The 24,044-nt window shown below is 33.8% G+C and overlaps 1 protein-coding gene across 1 annotated transcript in view; it reads left to right on the forward strand.

The window, feature by feature from the left end:
* Window positions 1-24,044, forward strand: part of LOC145678539 (uncharacterized) — a gene marked incomplete in the record, with an annotated part of 195,303 nt that overhangs the window by 21,339 nt on the left and 149,920 nt on the right. The window contains 1 exon segment of the mRNA XM_081748801.1: window positions 11,686-11,803. Coding sequence (XP_081604927.1) covers window positions 11,686-11,803 — 118 coding nt within the window.

A 24,044-nucleotide genomic window follows, 5' to 3' on the forward strand; every position in this document is an offset into this window, starting at 1 on the left:
AGGAGAAAAAAGAAAAGCAAAAGCAGCACACAGCAGTGCCTTATAGCAGTCAGAGCTGAAAACATAGTTTCGGTCGTCACTTACGCCAATAGACCTACTAGCAGTGTACAAGAATTATACAGCTACAATATACGTTGTGCCACAGTAGCGCTACAGACGGAATGAGCACGAACTACAAATGAATATGTTTCTTACAAGTATCAGTCACTGTTGCACCCTTTTTACATTCTGACATCCTTTTTTCTCCCACTTTTTAACCTTGACAAGCAGAAGTACCAGGCTTTCCGAGTTAACAACCACAAACTGTTTGTGCACAGAGTACGTTTTCAGTTCTTCGGTGACTCTGCGCGCGAAGAACAAGGGTGATGATCGGTCAACCGTATAAGGCAGCCAGAAACACCCGGTTGCAATTTTAAATGTAAAATACAAATACAGAGCTTTGACAATGCCATGAGGATGTATATATACATATATATATATACGACAAATTTAAAGAGGTGATTCCTCATATGAAAATAAGAGAAAAAGTTCATATGGACCAATGGCAAAAAGTGCATAGTATCAGATAGAGGGCTGTCCAAAATCGCAAGAAAACTAAATTTCAAGAGGTCCTATTTCGATTTCGAGAGACTGTGGATGATGGTCTTTATCAGCATAAAGGAAGTCATGCTTACGCAATCCAAAAATGCATATTTCATAATGCATACTGTTTAATGGGTGCACAGATTATTTCCTGCAGGGTGAAATTCCCAGACATGCCATCAACCGAATTTTGAGATATGCTCTGATTTTATGATTGGTCCAAAGCAGGCAAACGATAAGTCTTGATAGCAGTAAACACAGAATCCTTTGGCACGATGTCGGAAGTCTTAAGAAGTGTCAGCAGCACGGTTTTTCGTACTCGGGAAAACGCATGGTGCGATGTTTTTTTCGCGCTTATAAGTGATGAAATCGTGAAATATACTGTAAAGAAATACATATCATCATACGTTATTTCGAACACAAAAAGACATGGAGCTGCCTGTTCCTAACAGTTCCGCCTTCCCTCCGAAGCATTGGATGTCGATTGTTCTCAAGGTTTACCTCCTGCCAACTTTGGAGCCTCCTTGAAATCAGAGTATATCTGAAAACTCTATTGAGAACATATTTGATAATTGTACCCTGTACAGAATACTCTACACACCCATTGAAAATGGATGAAATATGCATTTTTGGATTGTGTATCCGTGAGTTCCTTTACGCTGATAAGGACCACCATCCACAGTTTCTGGACTTCGAAATAGGGCCTGTTGAAATTTAGTTTTTTTTTTCAATTTTGGACAGTCCTAGCTCTGAAACTATGCACTTTTCGCAATAGGTTCATATGAACTTTTCTTCTTATTTTGATGTGAGGAATCACGTCTTACAGTTTGTCGGTATGGGTCATAAACACCTTATATATATATATATACGTATATAGTCCTTGCATGTAGGTATAGACCGGAGAAATTAATATGTATCCGCAAGCGTTGGTTAACTCTTCTTTAGTCAGAAAGTCAATCCAATTCCCACGCTGAGACTTTTTCCAGTGGTTGTAATATTGATTAAATTTTCTACTAGCAGATACTTATTCATCCACTTGGTCATCATTAACATATGGAAGGCAATGCAAACCACCATTTGTGTACTTTACCCTAGGACCTTCGGGTCAAAAAACCTGTTTTCAGGTAAAACACTATATCATCATTGTCATCGATTCAGCTAATGGACCTGTACAATTAGAATCTATTTTACTAAAACAAGAATTTCCGAAGTTTGTAAAACAAAATTACTTCATAAAAGTGAGAAAAAGTGAGAAGTTTTGTGCGGAATTGGAGTGACCTGACAATTGAACAGGCTTTGATGAGAGCTATGAAAAGTTGTTGGTTTGGGGACGAGGAATTTTGCTTCAACTATTACTACATGAGTTCATTCCATGCCTGCATATTCAAGAATAATGCAAGCTGTGGAGAAATCCACTAATATTATCTCCGCCTCCTCTGAACAACTTATTGACTTGCGAGAGTCTCGTCAAATTCGTGACGCCGAAGATGTCTATGTTTCATCAACTGGCTCCGAGAACTTAAACCATTCGAAAGATATCTCAACTTACATCAATATCTACTGATTTGCTAGCTGTTTAAAATGTAAATTGTGATAAAGCATTATAAGTTAGCCTTACTGTGATGAAGTAGATTGAGGGAAAGAAATTCAGTGAAATTCATCTGAAACGCAAAGCAAGTGTAAAGTCTTTGGCTAGCTTAACAAGAACATGTTTAACTGTGCGTAATGAAGCAATCTGTGTAGACCCAAACTAGCTTCTGCACTGCATGGTATGCACAGTTAGCTCTGAAGAACAGTTGTCTGAGATCTTCAAATACGAACCATCTGTGTATTCTTCCTCCTTATTTAGTGAAGAAGATGTAATGAGGAAAGGTACAAAATAATCGACAATATCAGTCTTGTTCCAGAAAACAACAAGTAGCGCCGCAAAAACAGGGTGTATCCTAAATAGTTGATGATGGTGGTGTATTGGTAAACAAGCTCTTCCCTCATATCTATTCCGCCTATCGATATAAAACTTGGTACAGTCATTTCTTATCCTCAATAGTATTTTTCGAGATGCATTTGGATTGTGTGCTTTTACCCAGAACCACCCTAAAGGGGTCCCAAGTTGATGGGAGGGATTTCTGGAGGGCATTTTCCCGACATTCTCCCAATTTTCCTTGTTCGAGTACGTTATGGGCCGCAATACATAGCACCTCTGGAAAGTTTGTTTCATGCTGAAGAGAATGAACTATAGACCACAAGTTTCCAATGAACAGTGCTGATGCAATAGCTATTTCACTGCGAGTCTACAATTTTCTTTATACTAACAGTGTTAATGAGCCACAGGTACTTACTCTGTTGTCTTATGGCCCCTAACGTTTTGCGCATGAACATATCTTTTTTTATGTTTATCGAATTTACTAGGTTTGATTCAGATGTCCGGATGACCGGTTCATGTTCGTTCCTTGCAAGTATTTTCAATAATTCCAGAGTGTCAACAGAAGCTGTGGCTTAAGCTGGTAAATCTTTCTTTCTGCCATTGTATAGGTCAAAAGATATGGGATACTTGGACATTTTATGTTACCAACTATATGAGAAGACAATTGCCAAACAATCTATACATTTGCAGTTTATCTTAGCTGTATCTCCTCCTACAACAGAAGCCGGTCGTGATCATTCACTCCGAATCTTTTATCAAGTGCAACAGTAGCGTAATGTTGACATGGACACTTTACGCTAGGGTTTGAAGATATTCGTAGTTATCTACGCCCCATACCAACTTCGAAGTCCCCTGCTCCTGAATACCTACTACATCCTGCACCGACGTCTGTGAAGGAAGTTTTGAGTGCCGGAGAGGTATGTTAATCATGTGTGAGTATTACGTGTGGGATGGACGTACCAACAGGAACATAGAAGATGAAGTGGAAATGGATGGAGATTTGCTAGTTCCTGAAAATATATCGAAGGAGAGGCATTCCAAGATGCCAAACATTCTGGTTTGGAATAGATTCAGGTAATCGTAAGTTGCTTTCAAATCAAAATTATCTAAGTTTGAAACTTTTACATAATAAAGAATTACCTTGTATCCCTCCTCCTACCTCAACCATTACAAATCTCAAACCTTACTAAACATGTTATTAATCAACAATTTTGTATATATATATATATATATATATATATATATATATATATATATATATATATATATATATATATATATATATATATATATATATATATATATATATATGTATATATCAAATTCCTTCGACTAATCTCGCTTGCTAAGGATAGAGCATTTCATCAAAGATTCAAAACATTTTAGGAATTTACCTTTTTGCATGATCCAAAACAGTCAACATCGGTGTTTGTAAGTTGTACTGAAGCCTTCTCAAAAATCTATCCACTGGTAACTTCACTCAAAGCTTGTGGATGCACTGGTGAAAATTTTGCAATCTTTAGGCAAGAGGGAATTTAAAGCATTACCTGAATCTAAGTTTGGAATTCCAGCTTTGAGAGGTGTTAATATTATGTATTTTTAACGTTTTACTGAGAAAGGTTTAGCCAACAATTAGCAGCTATTCTATGCTTCTTCCTCCTACAATATTGTAATAAGGATTAAAAAAGACAATTTTTCACTTCTATTCTGAGAAAGTTAGAACAACTAGTTAAATATCTTTTCAATGAGGTATAGTTTATATATCTGCTGTGTTTAAAGCATGTACTATAGTCAGTTAAAATTAATGCTATGGTTTCCAGGTAAACGTTTGGCGTTGAAAATAGCCTATCCAGTATGGCGGCCATAGTGACCAAATCCGACGCCGGATTTTTAGGGTCTTTCTCTAAGTTACTGAGTAGAGTATCATGATCATTTTAGAAAAGGTTTCAGATAGTTTTTTTTTATTCTTCTATCTATAATGTTGTAATAAAAATCCAAAAACTCAATTCTTTACTTCTGTTCTGAAAACAATTGTAAAGTTCTCGTTTTTCCCTTTCGAGAAAATATAAATTTTCTCAATTTTTACACAATAAGAACAACTAATTAAGTATCTTTTCAGTGAGGTATGGTTTATATCTCTGCTGTGTTTACAACTTGTATTATAGTCAATTAAAGTGAATGCTATGGTTTCCGGGAAAACTTTTGTCATTGGAAATAGGCAATCCAATATGGCGGCCATAGTGGCCAAACCCGACGAGAGATTTTTTTGGACTTTCTGTGAGTTACTGAATAGAATATCATGATCATTTTAGAAATGTTTCGGATTGTTTTTTCGAATTCCGGGTTCAAACCTAATTGCATTGTACTATAATGTTTTACAATGTTTACCCTGATCAACGGCAAGGCCAAACTTCTTAAGCTACATGTATAAACTTGAAATATGGACAATAAATAGGACTTGCCATATAATAGGATACCTCTAATTCGTGAGATATGAGCGAAATCGCTGGATTCAAATATCTGATAATTGTAATTTTAATTTAGTTCATTACTTGCCATTTACATTGTCAGGATAAAGGGAAAATTAGAGAAACTTATGTGAAATATTCAAAATAACCGTAGGCTAGAAGTTGCTTCCAGTATATTGAACGGTGTTTTCACTAATGTTTGGTACATCCTTAACCTCCTCGGACACTGTGTCGCCAATAGGCGAGATGTGAATTATACATGATGTATACAGTGAGTCCCCATGTCAAATATAGGCGACATGCACTCAGAGGACATATGACAAAGATATAAGAAAGAATAACTGAAAATTGGCTAACAGAGTATACAACCGAAGGTTGTTCAGCATGTGCCATTCTTCACTCGTTCATCTTAAAGTTCGTATTTATTAATGTTGAAAATGTCTGTCGTAATACAAGTCTTGTATAAAGGCGATAGAAGTTTAAAATGTATCACTTCTATACAAAAAGAGTTGATTATAATTGATTTGCTTTTTATTGTTTTAAAGGAATAGGTTATGTATTAGAAAAGTATGTTTCCATTAATAACTTGAGATAAGTACTAGAAATATTCTCAGTGTCCACGCTTATTGAAAATATTAAATGCTGCCGTATATCAGGCAGAGTAAATACGAATTTGCTTAGTCTTATATTTCAACTTTTGCCATTTAGCAAAAGCAAGATCCAAGCGTATAAAATAATTAAGTTAAAAATTATGTGTACAGTAGTACAGTCTCAACTCGGGTGAAGCACTTGATCTCTTTCACTCTCTCGCCCAAAACATAGTATCCCTGCGCTTGCATTCACCAACACGTAATATCCCCAGCCTAGACTTACTGTTCTAAACCATTCCTCTAGTGAGAAAGCTGAAAATCAGTTAAGTATGTGAATAATGTTTCGCTTAAACACACATTCGTCTAGATATACATATAAAACTATTGTAGCTTTTCTTTAGAATATATAATAGATTAGTCAGTCCTAACTTTTTCACTAACTATAACAAGTCCGCATCTATCAAGATATTCTTGTTCATTTTCGAGTTTTATTATTTTGCTTTCTTTTCCTTATTATGTTATCCTAGCATGCAATTGGAATTCTTCTTTCAAAGGAAGGTCACGAAGTGGCTTCGCTGAGATCTGAACGAGGCAATTGTGTTTGCATTTGATATGTTACAACTAGGCAAATCGGTATACGTGAGTTACAACATATTTTGTAATGTAAAAGCTACAAAAATTAGCAGGCAAAATAGTTTGAACCGAGTCATTCTTTCGGATTGGATAAATGGAATACTCGGCGAACATGTATCCCATCAGTTTCAATGGTACACGCTTAGTGGTAAAATAGTTTGTTCCAGGGTCCCAGATGGAGTCCAATTCAAAAGTTTCAAATGACAATGAGGGTTAAGTAGCATAAACTAAAATAAATAAGTTCACAGTAATGGCAAGGACATTATGACACATATAACATCATAGCCGATGGGACTGCTTACGTAACATTAGATATGCTTCTTTTAAATGAAATAGCTCTAGAGAAAGTTAAGGAAGCCATAACAAAGTTGAAACCCAAAAAAATCTTGCGGCGCAGATGGCACACCACCATACATGTTTTCTTAAACAGAGTGTACAGATTTTCTTAAACATTAACTACGTCGTATTATAGATATGTCATTAAAAAGAACAGCGTTTCCGCACAGATAGAAATAAGCTATAATTTGTGCTATCCATAAATCTAGTGATGCGAGAAACATATAGGACTATAGGTCTATCTCTATTTTATCAGCATTTACAAAGATGTTGGAGTAAGTGATATCCAAGAGGATAAAACCCGTTCTATCAGTATGTCAGCGTAGTTTCTTAAAGAATAGATGAACATCCATTAATTTGGCCATCATAACAGAGTTTATTTCAAACGAGTTCGACACAGGGGGTCAACTTGATGTAATCTATTCTGACTTTTGAAAAACTTCTATTTGATAGATCATGATGTTCTGCTACAACAAATTACGACTTTCAATTTATCTATAAAAGCAAAAACTTTTTTGTGTCCTATTTGCAAAATCGTAAGCAGACTGTCATGCACAAATGACAGTATTTTTCTAAAAACATATTACAGCCTTATCTGGAGTTCCTCAAGATTCAAATCTTGGTTCACTCTCATTTGTATTAGTCGTAAATGATCTCGAGTTGACATTCACTATTCTTACAGTATTCTATTCATGGATTACCTTATAATATTCTCCAAAATTAACTCGCATGAGGACTGTGTGAAACTATAAAGATACTTGTGCTGTATTAAGAACTGGTGTAACAGTAACAAGCTTAAGTGGAACGTGAATAAATGCAAAACTCTTTCCGTTACCCCAAAAGGAAACAACATTAAACATCTACTCTATTGAATTAATTATTTTAGAGACACCTAAATTAATTAAAGATCTAGATGTGCTATTTGATTCTGAATTAACTATTACTTATCATATTGAAACAATTATTAATACGTCACATCGAAATCTTGGTTTTATTATGCGTTTTATTGGCAAGGACAGTTAATTTTTCAGATTACCGTCCCACGTTGTGGCTGTTAGGCTAAGGGAGAGATGATAAAGCAAGTGAGTGATAATGGAAGAATTGATGGAATGAGAATGAGGGATGAAACGAAACAACCCGGAGAAAACCCACGGACACGACGTTGTTCACCATGAAACTTATTTGGCCGCGGATCGAAAAAGTGGCTCCAGGCATCAGAGATAAGTTTTCTTCACTGAGAATCAGTTCCTTCAGTAGGCAAACCATTACAAAACAATATTACATTAATTAAACTCTAGTTCTACTTTGTGACATCACAATAAGAATATGCGACTGTCTTGGTCACCAAAAGCACTGAAACACATTGATATGATTCAAACGATAAAATCAAAATTGTTAAAATTACTTGCTTAGTAAAACTGGCATGTGTTCCTATTACGAATCAGATTTAAAAAGTACAAAACTTCAATATGCATACTTTGAAACAATGGAGTGAATATGCGAAACTTTTATTTTTACACAATTTCCTACTTTAACGATTAATGTTAAAATTTAATATCCCCATCTTGCTTCGAAGATTCAATTCCATGTTCCATCAGGTAAAACCGACGTAGGAAGTAACAGCACATTTCAGTGAAAAAAAAAGGCAAGAACAAATTCCTATAATGCAATCGAAATTATATCTGCGATAGATGTTTTTTGAAATGTTGGAGACAGTATATATACATAAACTTAAGAATAACAGTTATATGTCATAACGAAAATGAGTAAATGAATAATAATTTATTAAATTATATAACTGTGGGTAATTGTATTTATAAATGAATAACATTGTAACTGGGCCTAAAGCTTGTTGTGTTGAATAAACAGATAAAATAAATAAATGATAACCTCTAGATAAAATTAAGAAGAGAATCACGACAAAAATTTTGTACATAAATTTACCAAACGATATGATACAAAATGAGAAAGAATTCTGCAGGAATCGAGACGAGACGAGACTTCTAAAAATACGACATTGAGATAAGTAAATCCTATTTCTAATTTAAACTCGTCTCGTTTAAACCTTATGTATGTATATATTTAATGAGTTTTCAGGTTTCTCCTCTGCTTTCTTTACCCTAGGAACACCAATGGGGGGGGGAGAGGCTCTGAGGCCCACAGATTAAAAATCATTATTTCTCCCGAAAAATAATTTATCTTGTCCGATATGAACTTAGGGTGTCTAAGACATCATATGTTATTATTTTCTATTACTACTACTATTTTTCTAAGTACAGTGTTGCCAACTATATGTGTGAAATTGTTTAATTTTACATTTTTTATTTATGTCAGTAACTATGACCTATTTATTTTATTTGTTTGTGTAGAAAAACTATCAAATAGATGAATAGCTACTTAGTACAGTGTAGTATATGTACAAAGACTGCTTCTAAAAGCATTTTGGTGTGGTACAGTAAAATTGGGTAGAATGGAGACGAGTGAGGTATACTTCAGTATTCCAATGAATTCAGGATTAACCTTGTGTAATTCTGTTATCCTTGGAATGGCGAAATTCTTTCAAATTTTGTTTCCTCGGAAAGATGGACAGTGTGAGGGACTTTCATTAGAGACTATAGGGGATGTCACCAGAGAAGCAGTGTTTGCAACCCAACAAAAAGTTACAATTTTTCTACTAGCACAACGTCAGGTTTTGGCACATGTGGAATGAACATGTAAGACGTAAGCAAACAAGCTACGACTTGTCTGTCAGTTTTGTAAACTAACACCACTACAGCGTTATGAATATTACAAGGGATTCCCTGCAAGGCATAGTTCCTTTCGTCACTATTGAAACTATTGAAACTTGATTTTTACACCTCCCGATATTTTGAATTAGAAAATGTTCCCTGAAATTTTGTAAAGTACATAACCTGTGCAAAAATACTCTATGTTTTTTTTTAAGATTAGAGACTTAGTCATGTAACTTTTCGTAGCCTAGTAGCAGAAACAACATGCAAACTGCTTGCTGTAAGCTTGTATTGCAAGTCGGCCATTCTCGCATTGACCTTTCGTTGGGAAACGTGCAATCATCCACAGGCTGGATTCTAATAATGAAGTTACATGGGGAAAACCTAGCATTCGGTGTTCCATTCAAGCTTGATGCAAGTGTTTTAAAAGTCAAGGCAAGGCAATAGAGAATAAACGGCCAGTGATGCTCTGCGAAGGGTCTAAAGTATCACTTGCAATCACAACAAAAGGCAGATTTTATAAAAGCATGCGTTTCAAGTGCAAGCGTAGAAAGCCAAAGAAAAGCGAACGCCAACTGACCAAAAACTTTCTTGCTACCAGGGTTTGAACTGTTAAAAAAGCACCACTGATAGGGAAACTGTGGAATACAAAGAGATTTCAAATTTACAAATTTGAAGAGTTCTTCGCCATCTAGTGCATCATGTTTATCTGATTTTTAAAGTTATTCAATGTTATATCTCTTCCAATATGAAGCGTTTATTACAAAACAGAGATAAGGCGCTAACAGCACTAACTTCTAAACACTATTTGTATTTTCATTCACTGACTGGACGCATTTACGGGGGCCGCCGTGGCTCAGTGGTAGAGCGTTCATCTCTGGTGCATGGGGTACTGGTTTCAAACCCTGCTCCCGCCAAGTGAATTTTGTCGTGGACAAACACCGTGTGCGTGGGTTTCCTCGGGGTTTTCCCGTTTCTCCCCAGTTTCTTAAATCCACCATTTCATTCATATCTCATTATACCGTCTCCTTTAGCCTATCCGGCGTAATCGTGGGACGTAAAACTCAAAAAATTCATTTCATTTCATTTTGGACGCATTTACAAATTCCTTTTTCCTGATTGATTCACTTTGATCAGCCATTGTACTGAAACTTTAATATATATTAGGATAAACACTACTTGTTTCGTTAGTTATCGTTGGCAAAAATTAGATACAGGTTGAGATAACACAATGCACTGGATGTTATTTGTTTTACTTGGATATTTGCACTCACTCTCTGAGAGACTAAAAGCACACTTCACTGCTATTTGTTTTACAATGCTGAATTCAATACCAGTTACTGAGCAGAAGCAGGCAGAGAAGCTCAGCGTTCACGGATGGGCAAATCTTTTGAATCCACATGGCGATACATACACTTTTATACTTAAAAAATAAATAGGATACGAGAATAAAAGCTTCGACAACAGTTAAAAAAATCTCAAACTCTTCAGAAGAATCTTAACTCCAATGAGATTTGTCTCAACATAAGTCCCTAATGAATCTAACTTCTCGACTACCCCTCACCTAGATCAGGAAGGAGGGCACAGGAAATTAATACGTTATCTAGTGTTTTCTTTTATAGTGTACCACAGTAACCGACGACGTCAGTGAGATATGCAAACCAAGAATCCCTAATAAGGTCTTATATGGATCGGTACGCTTTATTAGTTATACTAAAAAAAAACTATGGTAGTATAAGAAGCAAAGTGCAATTATTCAGTGCGAATGCCGTGAGCACACAATACATCAATAGTTAACAATAAAGGAAAGCGACTAATCTCTCCATGATGGATCAGGAAGAATGAGGTCTACAAACAATAGACAATGAAGCATTCTATGCTGCTATTCAAACTGATAAAGCCCAAAACTTCGAAGTTTTGAGAGAAGCATTAAACTACGTTGATTAACTAAATGCTGCAGCCTTTCCTTTCTTTTGTAAGTGACACTCTTCATTCAGACACGCTAATTGCATCAACTCAATATATTGAAGCGATTAATTGAAAGTGAAACAAGATACATATAGAGTCGACAATCTTTTCCGTTAGTAGAGCTCGCAAACGTTAAGACCATTAAAGTACCAGCAGAAGATGGAGTTGCACTATTCATACTAAAGGATAGTTTCCATGCTTAACGAATGCCAAGAGATAAACACTTTAATATAAATCAAAGGCTTTTCCTAAATTTGAGTTACATAAAGGAGGTTGATTCTTTTTGTAGTCGATAGTATACGGGTGTATTCGTCGTATACACTCTGTTCAACCTTAATAACTAAAGTGTGTTTATATTTATGTATTATGTGTGTGCGTTTTAAGATGCTGAAATGTTTGTGTTTAAGAAAGAATAATTTAATTGTATGGTTATTTCCTAAACAGAAGCTCAAGGATGTCAAAGAAGCAAATTTTTGTGTGATAATGGACGATGCATCAGTGAAAGATACGTTTGCGATGGTGACAACGATTGCGGTGATGAGAGTGATGAATCTAGTGAAAGATGTAATAAAGGTGAGCAGATAATTTTAGTTAATTATCATTTCCAATGGATTAAGGTTTATATTTAAATATTTCTTTTCCTTTATGTGTCATACTGTAATGTTTAAGAATCTCACACTGCAAAACTTGACGTAAATTGACACTGTAAGAAATGATTCCGATTGAACGACAGGGTATCAATACTAGTGACTTATTAAAGTATTGGTATTCTTTTATTGCCCTATTTCTAAGCTTAATCGTAAATACGAGGTCTTCAAACACGTTTTAACGGTAACTTGTTTTGTCTGGTTTTCGTGCTGGTTGTAGTTATACTTTACCTTCCAAACACATTGAGTATTGTTGAGTAGTGTTGTTCTGTTAGGTCCTTTCCGTCTTGTATGCTTCTATCCGAAATTATTATTGCAAGTCTTTAGAGGTTACATAAGTAAAAATAACACTTATGGAAGATCTACATAATGAGCGGGCAGGTTAATGTTTTTCATATATGGGTGAAGGAAAAGGTAATACTACAACTCATTTTAGGTGATAGCTCGAAATCGGTGAGCTAGAATTTTCAATGCTCCTATTTTAATAATCACCGTTGGTGACGTTGATTATTCTGCACTGTATCATATAAAAACATTGAATTATATTTTAGGAATTACGTTTCACGTCTAGAATTGTCGTTACGTGTATCCTATTGCAATTTTGTATTATGGCAGACTCAAGGATGGTCAAGTTTATTTATTTTCGTTAACATATCCTTTTATAACACCAACCGAATTAAGGAGAATGCTGAATTTATCATAAGTTTCGAATTTTAGCAAAATTTAACAACTTTCTTAGTACGTCTCTCCCTCTTGTTAACCTCTTCGAGTACGAGAGTATCTTAGTACAGCGAGTATAATGTCAATAAACAGATTAACATCGGGACTTAACATATTTTGTTAGAATAAGTGTTATAAAAATATGGCCAAATTTATAATGTAGAACAAAGTCCTGAAGCTCCCTTCCTCATATCTTTCGATAGTAGAACGACTCATCTTCAGACGAAACTTCAAAAACATATCCCTTCAAAATTTCTTATTTCGGGATATAAAATATGTGTGTTGTGTGATAACCAACCTATTACGTGTTTTTGTATTTTAGTGGCATGCAAATATAATCAACTACTTCTGAAAGCGTTCTCGAAATACTTAAAAAAAAACCTTCCAGCTGAGTTTCTTGGTAGTCAGATGTCATAAACAGAAAGCACGAGTCAAAGCTAGGAATACAGAAATTCATAAGTACAAGACATAATTATAAATTAATACATAATATTACTGATATTTGCGAAGTCAACAACCAACGTAACATTTAATCTTATATATATTAAATATTTTTCCAAATAAAATACTTTGAAATAATCAATATCAGTTCTTAAATTAATTCTAATAACCATAAAAATATTTAATTAGCCTTTGTTTTAAATACTACTAATATATAATTATGAAACTTTAAGTTTTAAACAAATTTACGAATCAACAACAATAACAAATTTTAAATTCTAAATTCTTTTTTCGTGAACGCACGTTCCATAATACTAAATGACTTGAAATGTTTAGAGTATTAGGCCAAATTCTAAAAAAATATATAAATCTAAACATATTAATACAAGCAAAGAACTTTAATTAACATTAATATTGTCCGTGAAACTTTACGTTACTTCACATTACATACTATGGCACAATTTGTAAATTTCTTTGCATTTATGTGATTGTAGAATTACGCTTCGATATAATTTCATTACGATCAAGTACATGCGACCTTCTGTAACAATCCAGGGATCCTCATCTGGCAAAGTACATTCCCGAAGTGTCCCCTTGGGATTCATGTTAAATTGATTCAAATGCAAAGTTCTCCGCAGCCCAATATGTATTACACTAATTTTAGGAGCCCATACTGGTAATTTGCATATTTATGGGCCTTCATATATCCAGAATTCAATCGTACACTACTATAACGCTCGAACACGAAATTAGTATTAATTTCTTTAGGTGTAACTGGACATGAATGTGGGCATACGCAAAACAAATTAGATCAAGTACTGTTTCTCTGAGACATATTACACATCCCGACAGTCATCTTGAATCCACCATATTGGATTCAACTTTCGTTTTTCAAATTTAAATAAGTGCAAGTGGTACATCAAATTTATGTACAATTTTCTCGGAAATTCATTCGTGTAGTGAGTTTTACTGTAGCTCTTACCGTTTGCGAGGTATTGCATGTTTCATAAACCTCTCAGAAACATCAATATCTGCATCAAATGCTTCTAAATTGTTTACATCACACTGTTGGACAAAAAGTTGTCCATTCATATTCTACAATTAATCGCCTTTTTACTTGAAGGCACCTCTTAAAAAAATCGTTTCTTTTCTTCTTCTTATTCTTCTTGAAAGTTAAGATGTTATCACTTTATCAGACTGTGTTATTTTATTCCCAAAAAGATGAGGCATAACTGTATCATACTCTGCTTTCCTATTATTCTCTCTATGAGACATATATCCATAACTCTTGTTTGAATTGTGTTTAAATTGTTATCACTCTCCTCTAATGTTCCTTGAAGAATCCATAGCGACACCTGAACCAACTCAGAGTAAGATAATTTGTCAGTGCTAAGTATTATACAAACTGATCATTTCACGTTTAACAGTTACTGTGTCTCCATTATTGTGTACCATAATATGTAACTTACAATCCGTACTGCTAAATATATTTTCACACTTCATATTAAACAGAAGGGAATCCAAATCATAATTCAAAGCTAAACGCCATTGAAAAAGTTGTTCATTGATAAGGAGATACATGTCTAACAATCTGGCCTACAATTCGTTCTGATCTAACTTGCATAGGACAGCACTATTAGCAGAAGTTTCTGCTATTGGATCTGGAATAAAAAATAATGAAACCATTCTCTTTTCACTATTAGAATTCATGTACAGTTTTCCCATTTCAAGACTTGCATGCGGTATGTCCAAATTTTATTCCTCTCGATCAAGGATCTAACCTACCACCTTTTAAAAAATGTAATCTTATCTTCTTTAATTCATCCTACAAACCAAAGTCCACTTTGGAACCCATTACAGGTAGAAAAAAAATTATCTCATAAGCAATGGCATGGAATATCGTTCACTACTTTAACTCACTCTTTTGAATTGCCCGCACAAATTAATTAATAAGATCTCACAATTACGAGCATATTGTTATTTTAGTGGAGCGTCAATAAGTTGTTCATTAATAGATCTCAAACATCCATCAGCGCAGCACAGTGTTACTAAATCATGTGTTGATAGACTTTAAGGACCTCCATCAACACATATATCAGTCAATTTGCCATTAACTCATCCAATAACAAATGATGCAATAGCATCTTCAAGTTGTGGCGGAACTTTCCTGAAACCCTTATTATTATATATCGACAACTAACATTCAATTCATGATATTTTACATATGGCTTACGCAAACTATTATAATTTCCATCAAACAAATTTTCTTTTGGAAAGTAGGTTTAGTACTCTTTTGTCAATTATCCTTTTATTTACAACGGCTATTTCATTTGCTTGCGCCTCTGCATTTATTACAATCAACTTGACTTCATTCAACACGTGATTCCGTGATATCAAGCATTTCTCTTGTATTAAGTGGTGGATATAAGTTTAACGTTTTATGACAAACACTCCTATTCAACCCATTAACAATAATCTATAATAAATCTCTTTCTGATTTTGCAATATTTAAAATATTCATAGAAAATATTTTGGCTAATGTAATTATCCACATATTCATTACGACCTTGCTTCCTATACTCCATTTTGGATATCAAGGAATGTTTGCACACAGGAACAATCTATATATTTACTACACATCATCTAAATTCTTTCCCAGGTACATTATTGCTCAAAGCTTTATTTACATCTCGTAGCAAAGTTCTTTTGCATTTAGCCAATAAGACAGTTAAACTCATAGAAAATGTGTAACTTATATTAAACAACAATTTTTCTATGACAAACAACTTATTAGATACCCTATGCTATTTTTACGAGAAATAATGCTAAACTCTTGAAATTTATTTTGAACAAACTTGCCAATTTTACTAAAAGTACGTTCAATCATTAAGTTTTCTTGAAGCACTGGCTAAGAATTGGTATTTGTTCAGTATGCTGTTGCACTCTATCATATTCCTGTGAATACATAGGCGGATATTCAAAACAAAGGAGTCCAGTTAGACGAATGTTTGATAAACACATCGGCCTTTATTTGTTGAACATTATTTAGACTACTCTTGCTCATCAAATGTTAATACCCTAATGGGATAGAATACCTAACTTTCCACACACGTCTAAAATAATTGTCTGAATTTAAATATCTGTTACCATATCGTTCACCCTTTCTACTCTTAACAACTTTGTTCAGATTAAATTTAGACAAACAAAAATCTACTTTGAATTGTAATATTGTCGGGACCACAGGTACCTATTGTTGCTGTTTGATCACTGTTGTTTGATCAAGACAAATCAAATTGACAAAAAACAGAATTATTATTGACAGAAGCATTATTAATTTTAGATATAACATGAAAAGAAGAAGAAAAGAGAATACAGATACAAATAATAAATTTAAACAAATTAAAAAAAACAGACATTATAAAGTTCAGTTTCCAGAAATCAACAAGCAATACAGAATGTATTATTTCTGATTTTATATTTTTCAGTCTATTTTATTACTGTATATAGAAGTTGCTTGAAAAAATTTATTAAATCACTTTCAAATTAATACCAAACTTGCTAGTCAAACCAAATATTGAATTTACTGTGAAATTATGTTGCTCTGAGACACATATAGAATAACATCAAAAGTTTGACACTCGTAGTTTGTTTGCACGTGGTTCGGTTGCAATTTCGGTTGGGTTCATTAAACATATTGATCCGAAATATATTAAAATAAACGCAGTAGGTAGCGTTGCTCAATATATTCCATTCAAAACAAGTAACGCAAACTAAACAAAAATGAGTGTTATTTTACTGCCAAATTTCGATGTTCCATTAAAAATGGAGTTCCTTGTAGCAGATCTTGCATATTTCACATTTCAAACTTGAATAAAATACAAGGAATCATAAGATGGAAACGGATGTTGTGTCAAACTAGTATAAATCAAATCTTTTGGTGAAATAACCAAAAAAGGACCACTTTCTCGTCATCTCTAAAGACTTATCTGCTCTGAACATCTACTCTCGATTTTACATATTATGAATACTCGTATAACATTCTGATTCTTACACATAGACTAAACACGCTTGAGCTGAAACTAGTTATCGCGTCAGTCGGGCGATGTTCGTTAAGTTATGACCCACCATTGGGTCAAGAATTCGAACCCGCACTAACGTGGGGATTTTATTGAGATTCAATAACCCGTAGACAAAATAAGATATTTTATTTAGTTCCTCGTATTTAAACAGTATTTCTTTGAGATACTACCAGGACTCGTAATTATATTCCCAGAGCAAGAAAAATTCGAAGCCGAAATTCTTAGTTAATTACATTTTCTACATAGGGACGATCGGGTTATTCAAGTCAAAGTTTGAGCCTTTACGCTTTTGTTTCGCATAGGGCTAACCTTCAGGCCATAAAAAGTGGTCGGTTTAAATTCTGGAACATGCACACACACAAAGAAAAAGATAGAGATAGTATGTCTGGAAGAGAGTGATAAAAATAAATACGATACAGAGATAAAGGTGACTAGGGAGAAAGAAGAAGAAAAAGAGAAAGATTTATAGACAGCTAAAGGAACGTCAAGAAAGACAAAAGCGAGAAAGACAAATATGAATTTGATAACTGCTTATCATTCCATTGTACGATAAAGAACGCTTACACTGTTTTCTCAGATTCACAGCAGTTTTGCCTTCCAAGTTCTCGAACCGCAGGTAAGCCTCATTTGCAGCAATTTTTCATTTGGAAGTCCAGCACGATACCGATATTCCAGAGATTACTCTAGCTTAATCTTGTTTAACATATGATATAATGTTTCATTCTAGGACCAATAACATGAAATGTGAATACTTCAGATTATTTAAGTGTTTCGAATTGTCCTTGTAATTCTCATAGATTTGTTCTTTTCAAACCAACTTTCGTAAATCGTCTCTATCGTCATATAGGTGTTCACTTTCAACTCCTAAAGATTGCTTATTCACTACGAGAATTAACTCTTCGAATCTCAAAATCGCTTTGTAAAAAATCATTGACTTGAACTGGATTTGAACCTGTGTTTACTAGCTGTACTACTCATAAGGTCAGCATGTTACTCCTTAACTATCTTGCCAACTAATAAAATAGGCCAAATATTACTAAGTTCAAGCTTGATCTTTGAAACGAACCGGTTTCTTCCTGTAAAGTTATTTGCTTCAAAGTTCAAGGCGAAATTAATTTATTTGATGATCTGGAGAAAAATTAATACCTACTAATCAACTAAATAACACAATCCGGTAACGATTACATAAAATAATATATTATGTAGTAATTTCGCAGTACAAAGCCAAAAGTACGTTTATAATAATAATAATAATAATAATAATAATAATAATAATAATAATAATAATAATAATAATAATAATATTCACTATATAATTTTAACTTCAACGGACAATGATGCTAATATGTTACTATATTTGCAACGCCAAACGCAAATACGCTACACCGTGTCATCCTCGAGAAGGATTCTTTGGAGATTAGGCTCTGTCTGATTTTCTCTATCGTTTCCAAAAATTCCTTTGACATAGTGTTTATCTACAATAAAGTCCATGCGTTATGAGAAGGAATCGGTCTTACGTAAACATAAAAGCCTGGAGCAGTACTACCTACGTTATTGTCCAATCAGCTGGCGTGCACCGTTACACTAAATATTTACTTACATCTTGGTGCCTGTGGACATAGGTTCAAGTCCGTTGGTGACTATTGAACACATTGGTTCTAAACATACAATACTTTAGCCAAAATTGTAAGTACCATCGTTAGGAGTTCAGCTGTTGTTTTAGCCTTTCGTGCAATTATCATTAGTAATGTTTAGTACTCGTACCAGTTTTTGCCTTTGCATATTGTTATTCTTTTCTTCATTTTTGAAATATGTCAGAATAAATGCCGTCACAATTCCTCTTATTTTGAATATAAACGTCACTTGCAATTGGTAATGATAAAAAATTTAACTTTCCGATGTACCTGCTAAAAAGTAAAAAAAAGAGTAAACTTTAGGGTTCGAACTCATACTTATGGAAATAATAAACACTATAATCACATACCTGAAACCACTCAGACAATGCTGATTACGCGCAGTAACATTTAATTTATTCTTGTACTGTAAGTTCCCTATTGTAGCAAGTTTATGTAGATTTTATTATTTCCTTATTGGAGAGAAATTGAAAGTTTGGACTAGGACGCTTATGTTTAGGATAGGCCTGGTCAGTGAGTTTTAAAAAGTGCCTGTTGACTTTGGTTGAGTCAAGGTTTAACTTTGAAACACACGCAGACGGAAAAAAATAGAATGTGTGTAAAAAACAGATGCAGTCAGTAACAGATAAAGATGAACAAAGGGAAAACAACAGAACCACAAACACAACAAAGAAACGTTAAGAAAGAGGAAGAGATGCAACGGTACGTTGTATATTTGTATATTTTTACTACTTGTAAATCCTTATGTTATTAGGGCGTAAGATATTTTAAAATATGTAATAGGCTGATTATGTAATTCGAAGAAGAAAAAGAAAAAGAAATATGTTAATTAGAATATCGATCTAAAAAGACATTCGTATGTTATATATGTTTTAAGTAATAGGATTTTGGAATGTCGTTGTCAGGACAAGAAAAATAAAATACACGGATTTATTCAACGAAGTTTGCATTTTTAATGGCTCAATAAATTTGAAGTGAACCGTTTTATATTGGTGCCGAACAACGGGAATAGATTGTATCGTTAAGAAGTAAAGTAAAACGAGCAACATTGAGCCTGATAGTAATTGTATCATCTTAAGAAATGGCAAGATTATATCCCGAAATATCATGAGTGTTACGGATAGCCAAAATACTGACATGAATTTTATAGAAAACATAATGGGTGCTTTAAAGTGAATATCACAGCAAATTAAGGACCGAGCTCAGCAAATTAGGGACCAAGCTTGAGATCAAGCTCGACGAAGCGATGAACAGTTTGAAAAATAAGACCAAAAAATCAATCAACAATTTGAAAGGTTAGACTAAAAGATGAATCAACAAATCAGAGAGCAAGCACAACATTTTGACGAAAGGTTAGAGCAATTGCAGCAATGTAACGATGGAAAATGGGACCAAATACAACGACAATTAAGTCAAATGAATCAGCAAATTGTAGCCAAATATGAACCCTATGATGAAGAAAGGGAGAAGATAGTACAGACATTCACCGACGCACAAGGTTTTGTAGATATTGTAGAAATTGAAGTTACAGTTAATGAACATATAAAGCTAAGTGTAATGGATCAAAACAACGAGAATGCAGAGAACGATGGTTATTTCCAAGAGAATCGGCATGACTCCAGAATTTGTCTTCCATCCCGTGGTAGTGCACAGACCAACAATAACTTACAGTGCTTAGATTATGTTCCTGTTTTGCAAATCCTTGAAGCGAATGGAAGCAAAGAACTTACTTCCGATAATATTGTGAGGCTAAAATGGGTTGATAGGAAAGGAAGCAAGTCAGATGAAAATTATCCTCCTGGTAGCGCGGAAGTTATTTCCAAGAAGCAGGACAGTGACAGAGCAGATGACCAGAGAAAGATTCTATGAAACCGAAACCGTGGTAGGACAAAGTACCGTGAATATTGTGGCAGAAATAGGTACAGCCCTATTAGAAGACGCGACATTTCATCACCAGTCAAAAGGATGAGAACTGAATCGAATTTTACCGGTAAGAAAACCAAACCTAATCCTAGCAGCAACAGTAATAGTGTTTGTGTAAATCAACTTAATCCTAGTGTAGTACGATTACGTACACCTAAGAAGCATGTAAACGTTAGATCTAATTTCGTTCGATGGGGACTTCGTAGAAATCTCATAGATGGCGAAAATTCTCAAAGTAAGAAACGAAGAACTGCAGATGTAAATAACGCGCAAGATTGTATTCCGGTTTATGACTTTCAATGCAACCTATCCAAATTTATTGGTCATGTAACTTAACCTAATGTAGGGGCGTCCGAAAGGATATATCAAATTGATTCTTAATTTGGCCACATATGTAATAATGTTATGTGTTTTCTTTCATATTTGTATTTCATATTATTCATGTGTTTTCGTATGATTGCAAAATGCAATATTAATCGCATTATTCATGATTCATGTTATAGAGTGTATTTGAAAGCATCTTTGTAACATATATATTGAAGTTAATAATTTATGTTTTCTATAAGGAATTTGTATTTAAACAATTCTTACTTTTGTGTTCTTGTTACATTCGAACTATATGCTAATAATATAAATATATCCGATCATTTTTACGTTCAAAGAACAACTATATGAATATCACGTACATCTTTTTCAAAACCTTCTTCATGATGCTTAAGTAAATAAGTATTAAATAGTAACAAGCATTTAATGGACCCGAAAAAGAACTTAAAATCAAATAACTTACAAACCAAATTTCAAATGTTCCTTATCGTCGTTGAAACGTATAAATAAATGAAGACGATGATAAAGTATAAAATAAATATGATAATAAAATTGTTATAAAATTAAATATGATATATATGTATATTTATATGAATTTTAATTTTCAAGTATACGAGGTGCATTCGAAAACCCGAATCATTAACATGTAAAGGTAAACGGTCCAGAATTATTTTTCCTTTCATTGAGTAAATAAATAAAAAGTAAAAGTCCGTCGAGCGCCATAATATACAACGGTACGTTGTATATTTGTATATTTTTACTACTTGTAAATCCTTATTTTATTAGGGCGTAAAATATTTTAAAATATGTACTAGGCTGATTATGTAATTCGAACAAGAAAAAGAAAAAGAGATATGCTAATAATAATATCGATATAAAAAGAGATTCGTATGTTATATATGTTTTAAATAATAGGATTTTGGAATGTCGTTGTCAGGACAACAGAAATAAAATAGATGGATTTATTCAACGAAATTTGCATTTTTAATGGCTCAATAAATTTGAAGTGAACCGTTTTAGAGAGAATGACAAATGTAAAAATGCATACAACATTCTCAGAATATTAAGGAAAACACAAAATGTATATTCGGATTCTTGCTCCTGTCTGCACGGTGTTTTCTGTCCATTTTTTTATACGAAATATATATATACAAACATGAACACATGAAAGTAAAACTGAACACCTCCTTTTTAAAGTCAGTTAGAAAACGTAACCTAGTAACTGAAAATGAATGAAAAATATAAATATATGAAGAACAAATATAATTAAAAGAATAAAGAAAAATGCAAAGGAAAAGTTATCTTTGTTATCACACTGGCAAACAAGTTACTTTTGTATAAATTATATTTTTCAATGGGATATTTGTCAGTAACTTGAAAAAATATTTATTCTAGGAAACCCTTCATAATTCAACCATAAAAATAAAAATTATAAAATACATCACGACTGAAATATAATATGTTTGAGTTTATATATTTTGTGAACAGAATTACCGTTCTCTTCCATGTGTATCATTGAACATAAAACAATATAGCGATTGCTTAAAGGAAACATTTGAAAGGTATATTTGAAGTCCTTTCCTCCCCATCAGAATACATTTCTAAATTGAAGTGAAATCATAATAATCCAGATAGACCCAAGTACCAATTTTAAATAGTCACCTTAAACGGTTGAAAAGTTATTAGGTGATAGTGAGAGAGATAATGTCGATATCATTTTTGTATATGGAGAAAAGTATAAAAGGAAATGTACCCATCTCTTTTCTTCCTTAAGAAGCAATGTTTCCGTGTTTATTCATATATTATTAATAAGAAGTCACATTTCAAGTAACATGAGGGATCAAAACATATCCTATTTCTTGAATATTGTTTGAATTTCTCCTTCTCCCTTAGGACACGCCTTCTCCCTGCACTATTTTCTCTCTTATGAAACCTCACTCCCCCACTCATAGTAACGAAACAGCTTTGCAACTACGTGTAGTATTGTCAACAAACATCTTTGAATACTCACTTCCATTTATCCTCTTCTTGCACGCTATATTGCTCTAGGTGTGAAAAACTCGGCATTTTGTATACAGACTAATAATTAGACGTTTAAGTCAGAATAATGTTAGTTTTGTTCTGACAGGGTCCTAGTGGGCCCCAGGGACTTGGCATCACTTGTTGCCATTATGTAATTAAGGAGTTTTTGACCTTCCATCAAGTGATACCACATAACTGGAAGAAATGAAAGAATTTTCAATGTTCCTCTTAAGTGATGATGATGATTTGGTGTCCTGCCCGACGGCAAGTTCTTTTTTTTTTTTTTTTTTTTTTTTTTTTAGATTCGATGGTCCCTGAGAAAGGTAAGTCCATTATAGTTTGCCATTTCCTTCCATGGAATGAAAATGATAACGTCCTTATGTTGGGATCTCACAAAAAATAAAGTTTGAAAAATACATTTACTAGGGGCATTACAATCATTTTTTTAAAAATCCTTGCTACATAACTTTGATACAGAATACAATCCACTTGTACAGAAAAGTGACTTCACTGGAAAAGCACACAAAACTACTGCATAACTAACATTGATCCATAGTTTTTTTGTTTCCCTGACTCGCGTGAAAGTTCTCCATTGAAACCTTTACTTGTGGTAAATATTTAGAAAAATGCTACATATGTGATAAACAAAGCAGTATATGAGAATAGAAAAGCGACTTCACTGAAAAGGAAGAAAAGACTCCTACATAAAAGATAATCATGCAAAATGTGTTTTTGGTTTGTTTCACTGTCCCGTGTGAAAATTCTCCATGCAATCCAACTACACAGTTTCACCACATTTCTTCAAATTACCTGGTCATCTTGCGGCAGAATCAGCCATGGCATCTAGAAGCCTGCATGATCCTCACGTTTCGTGGAAAATGATTTATACCATCGTATTGAAGTGGATTTGGTGCTTTGAAGATCTTTTTCTTCCCTGATTGGGATTTCTCTCCGTTTGACGGACGCCGTCGCTTCTGATCATTGTTCGTTCCGCAATTCGAAGGCAATCTATTTTTGTGAATGG

The sequence above is a fragment of the Thermobia domestica genome, chromosome 2 (assembly GCF_964235325.1).
Source record: "Thermobia domestica chromosome 2, izTheDome1.hap1.1, whole genome shotgun sequence".
Taxonomy (NCBI): Eukaryota; Metazoa; Arthropoda; class Insecta; order Zygentoma; family Lepismatidae; genus Thermobia; species Thermobia domestica.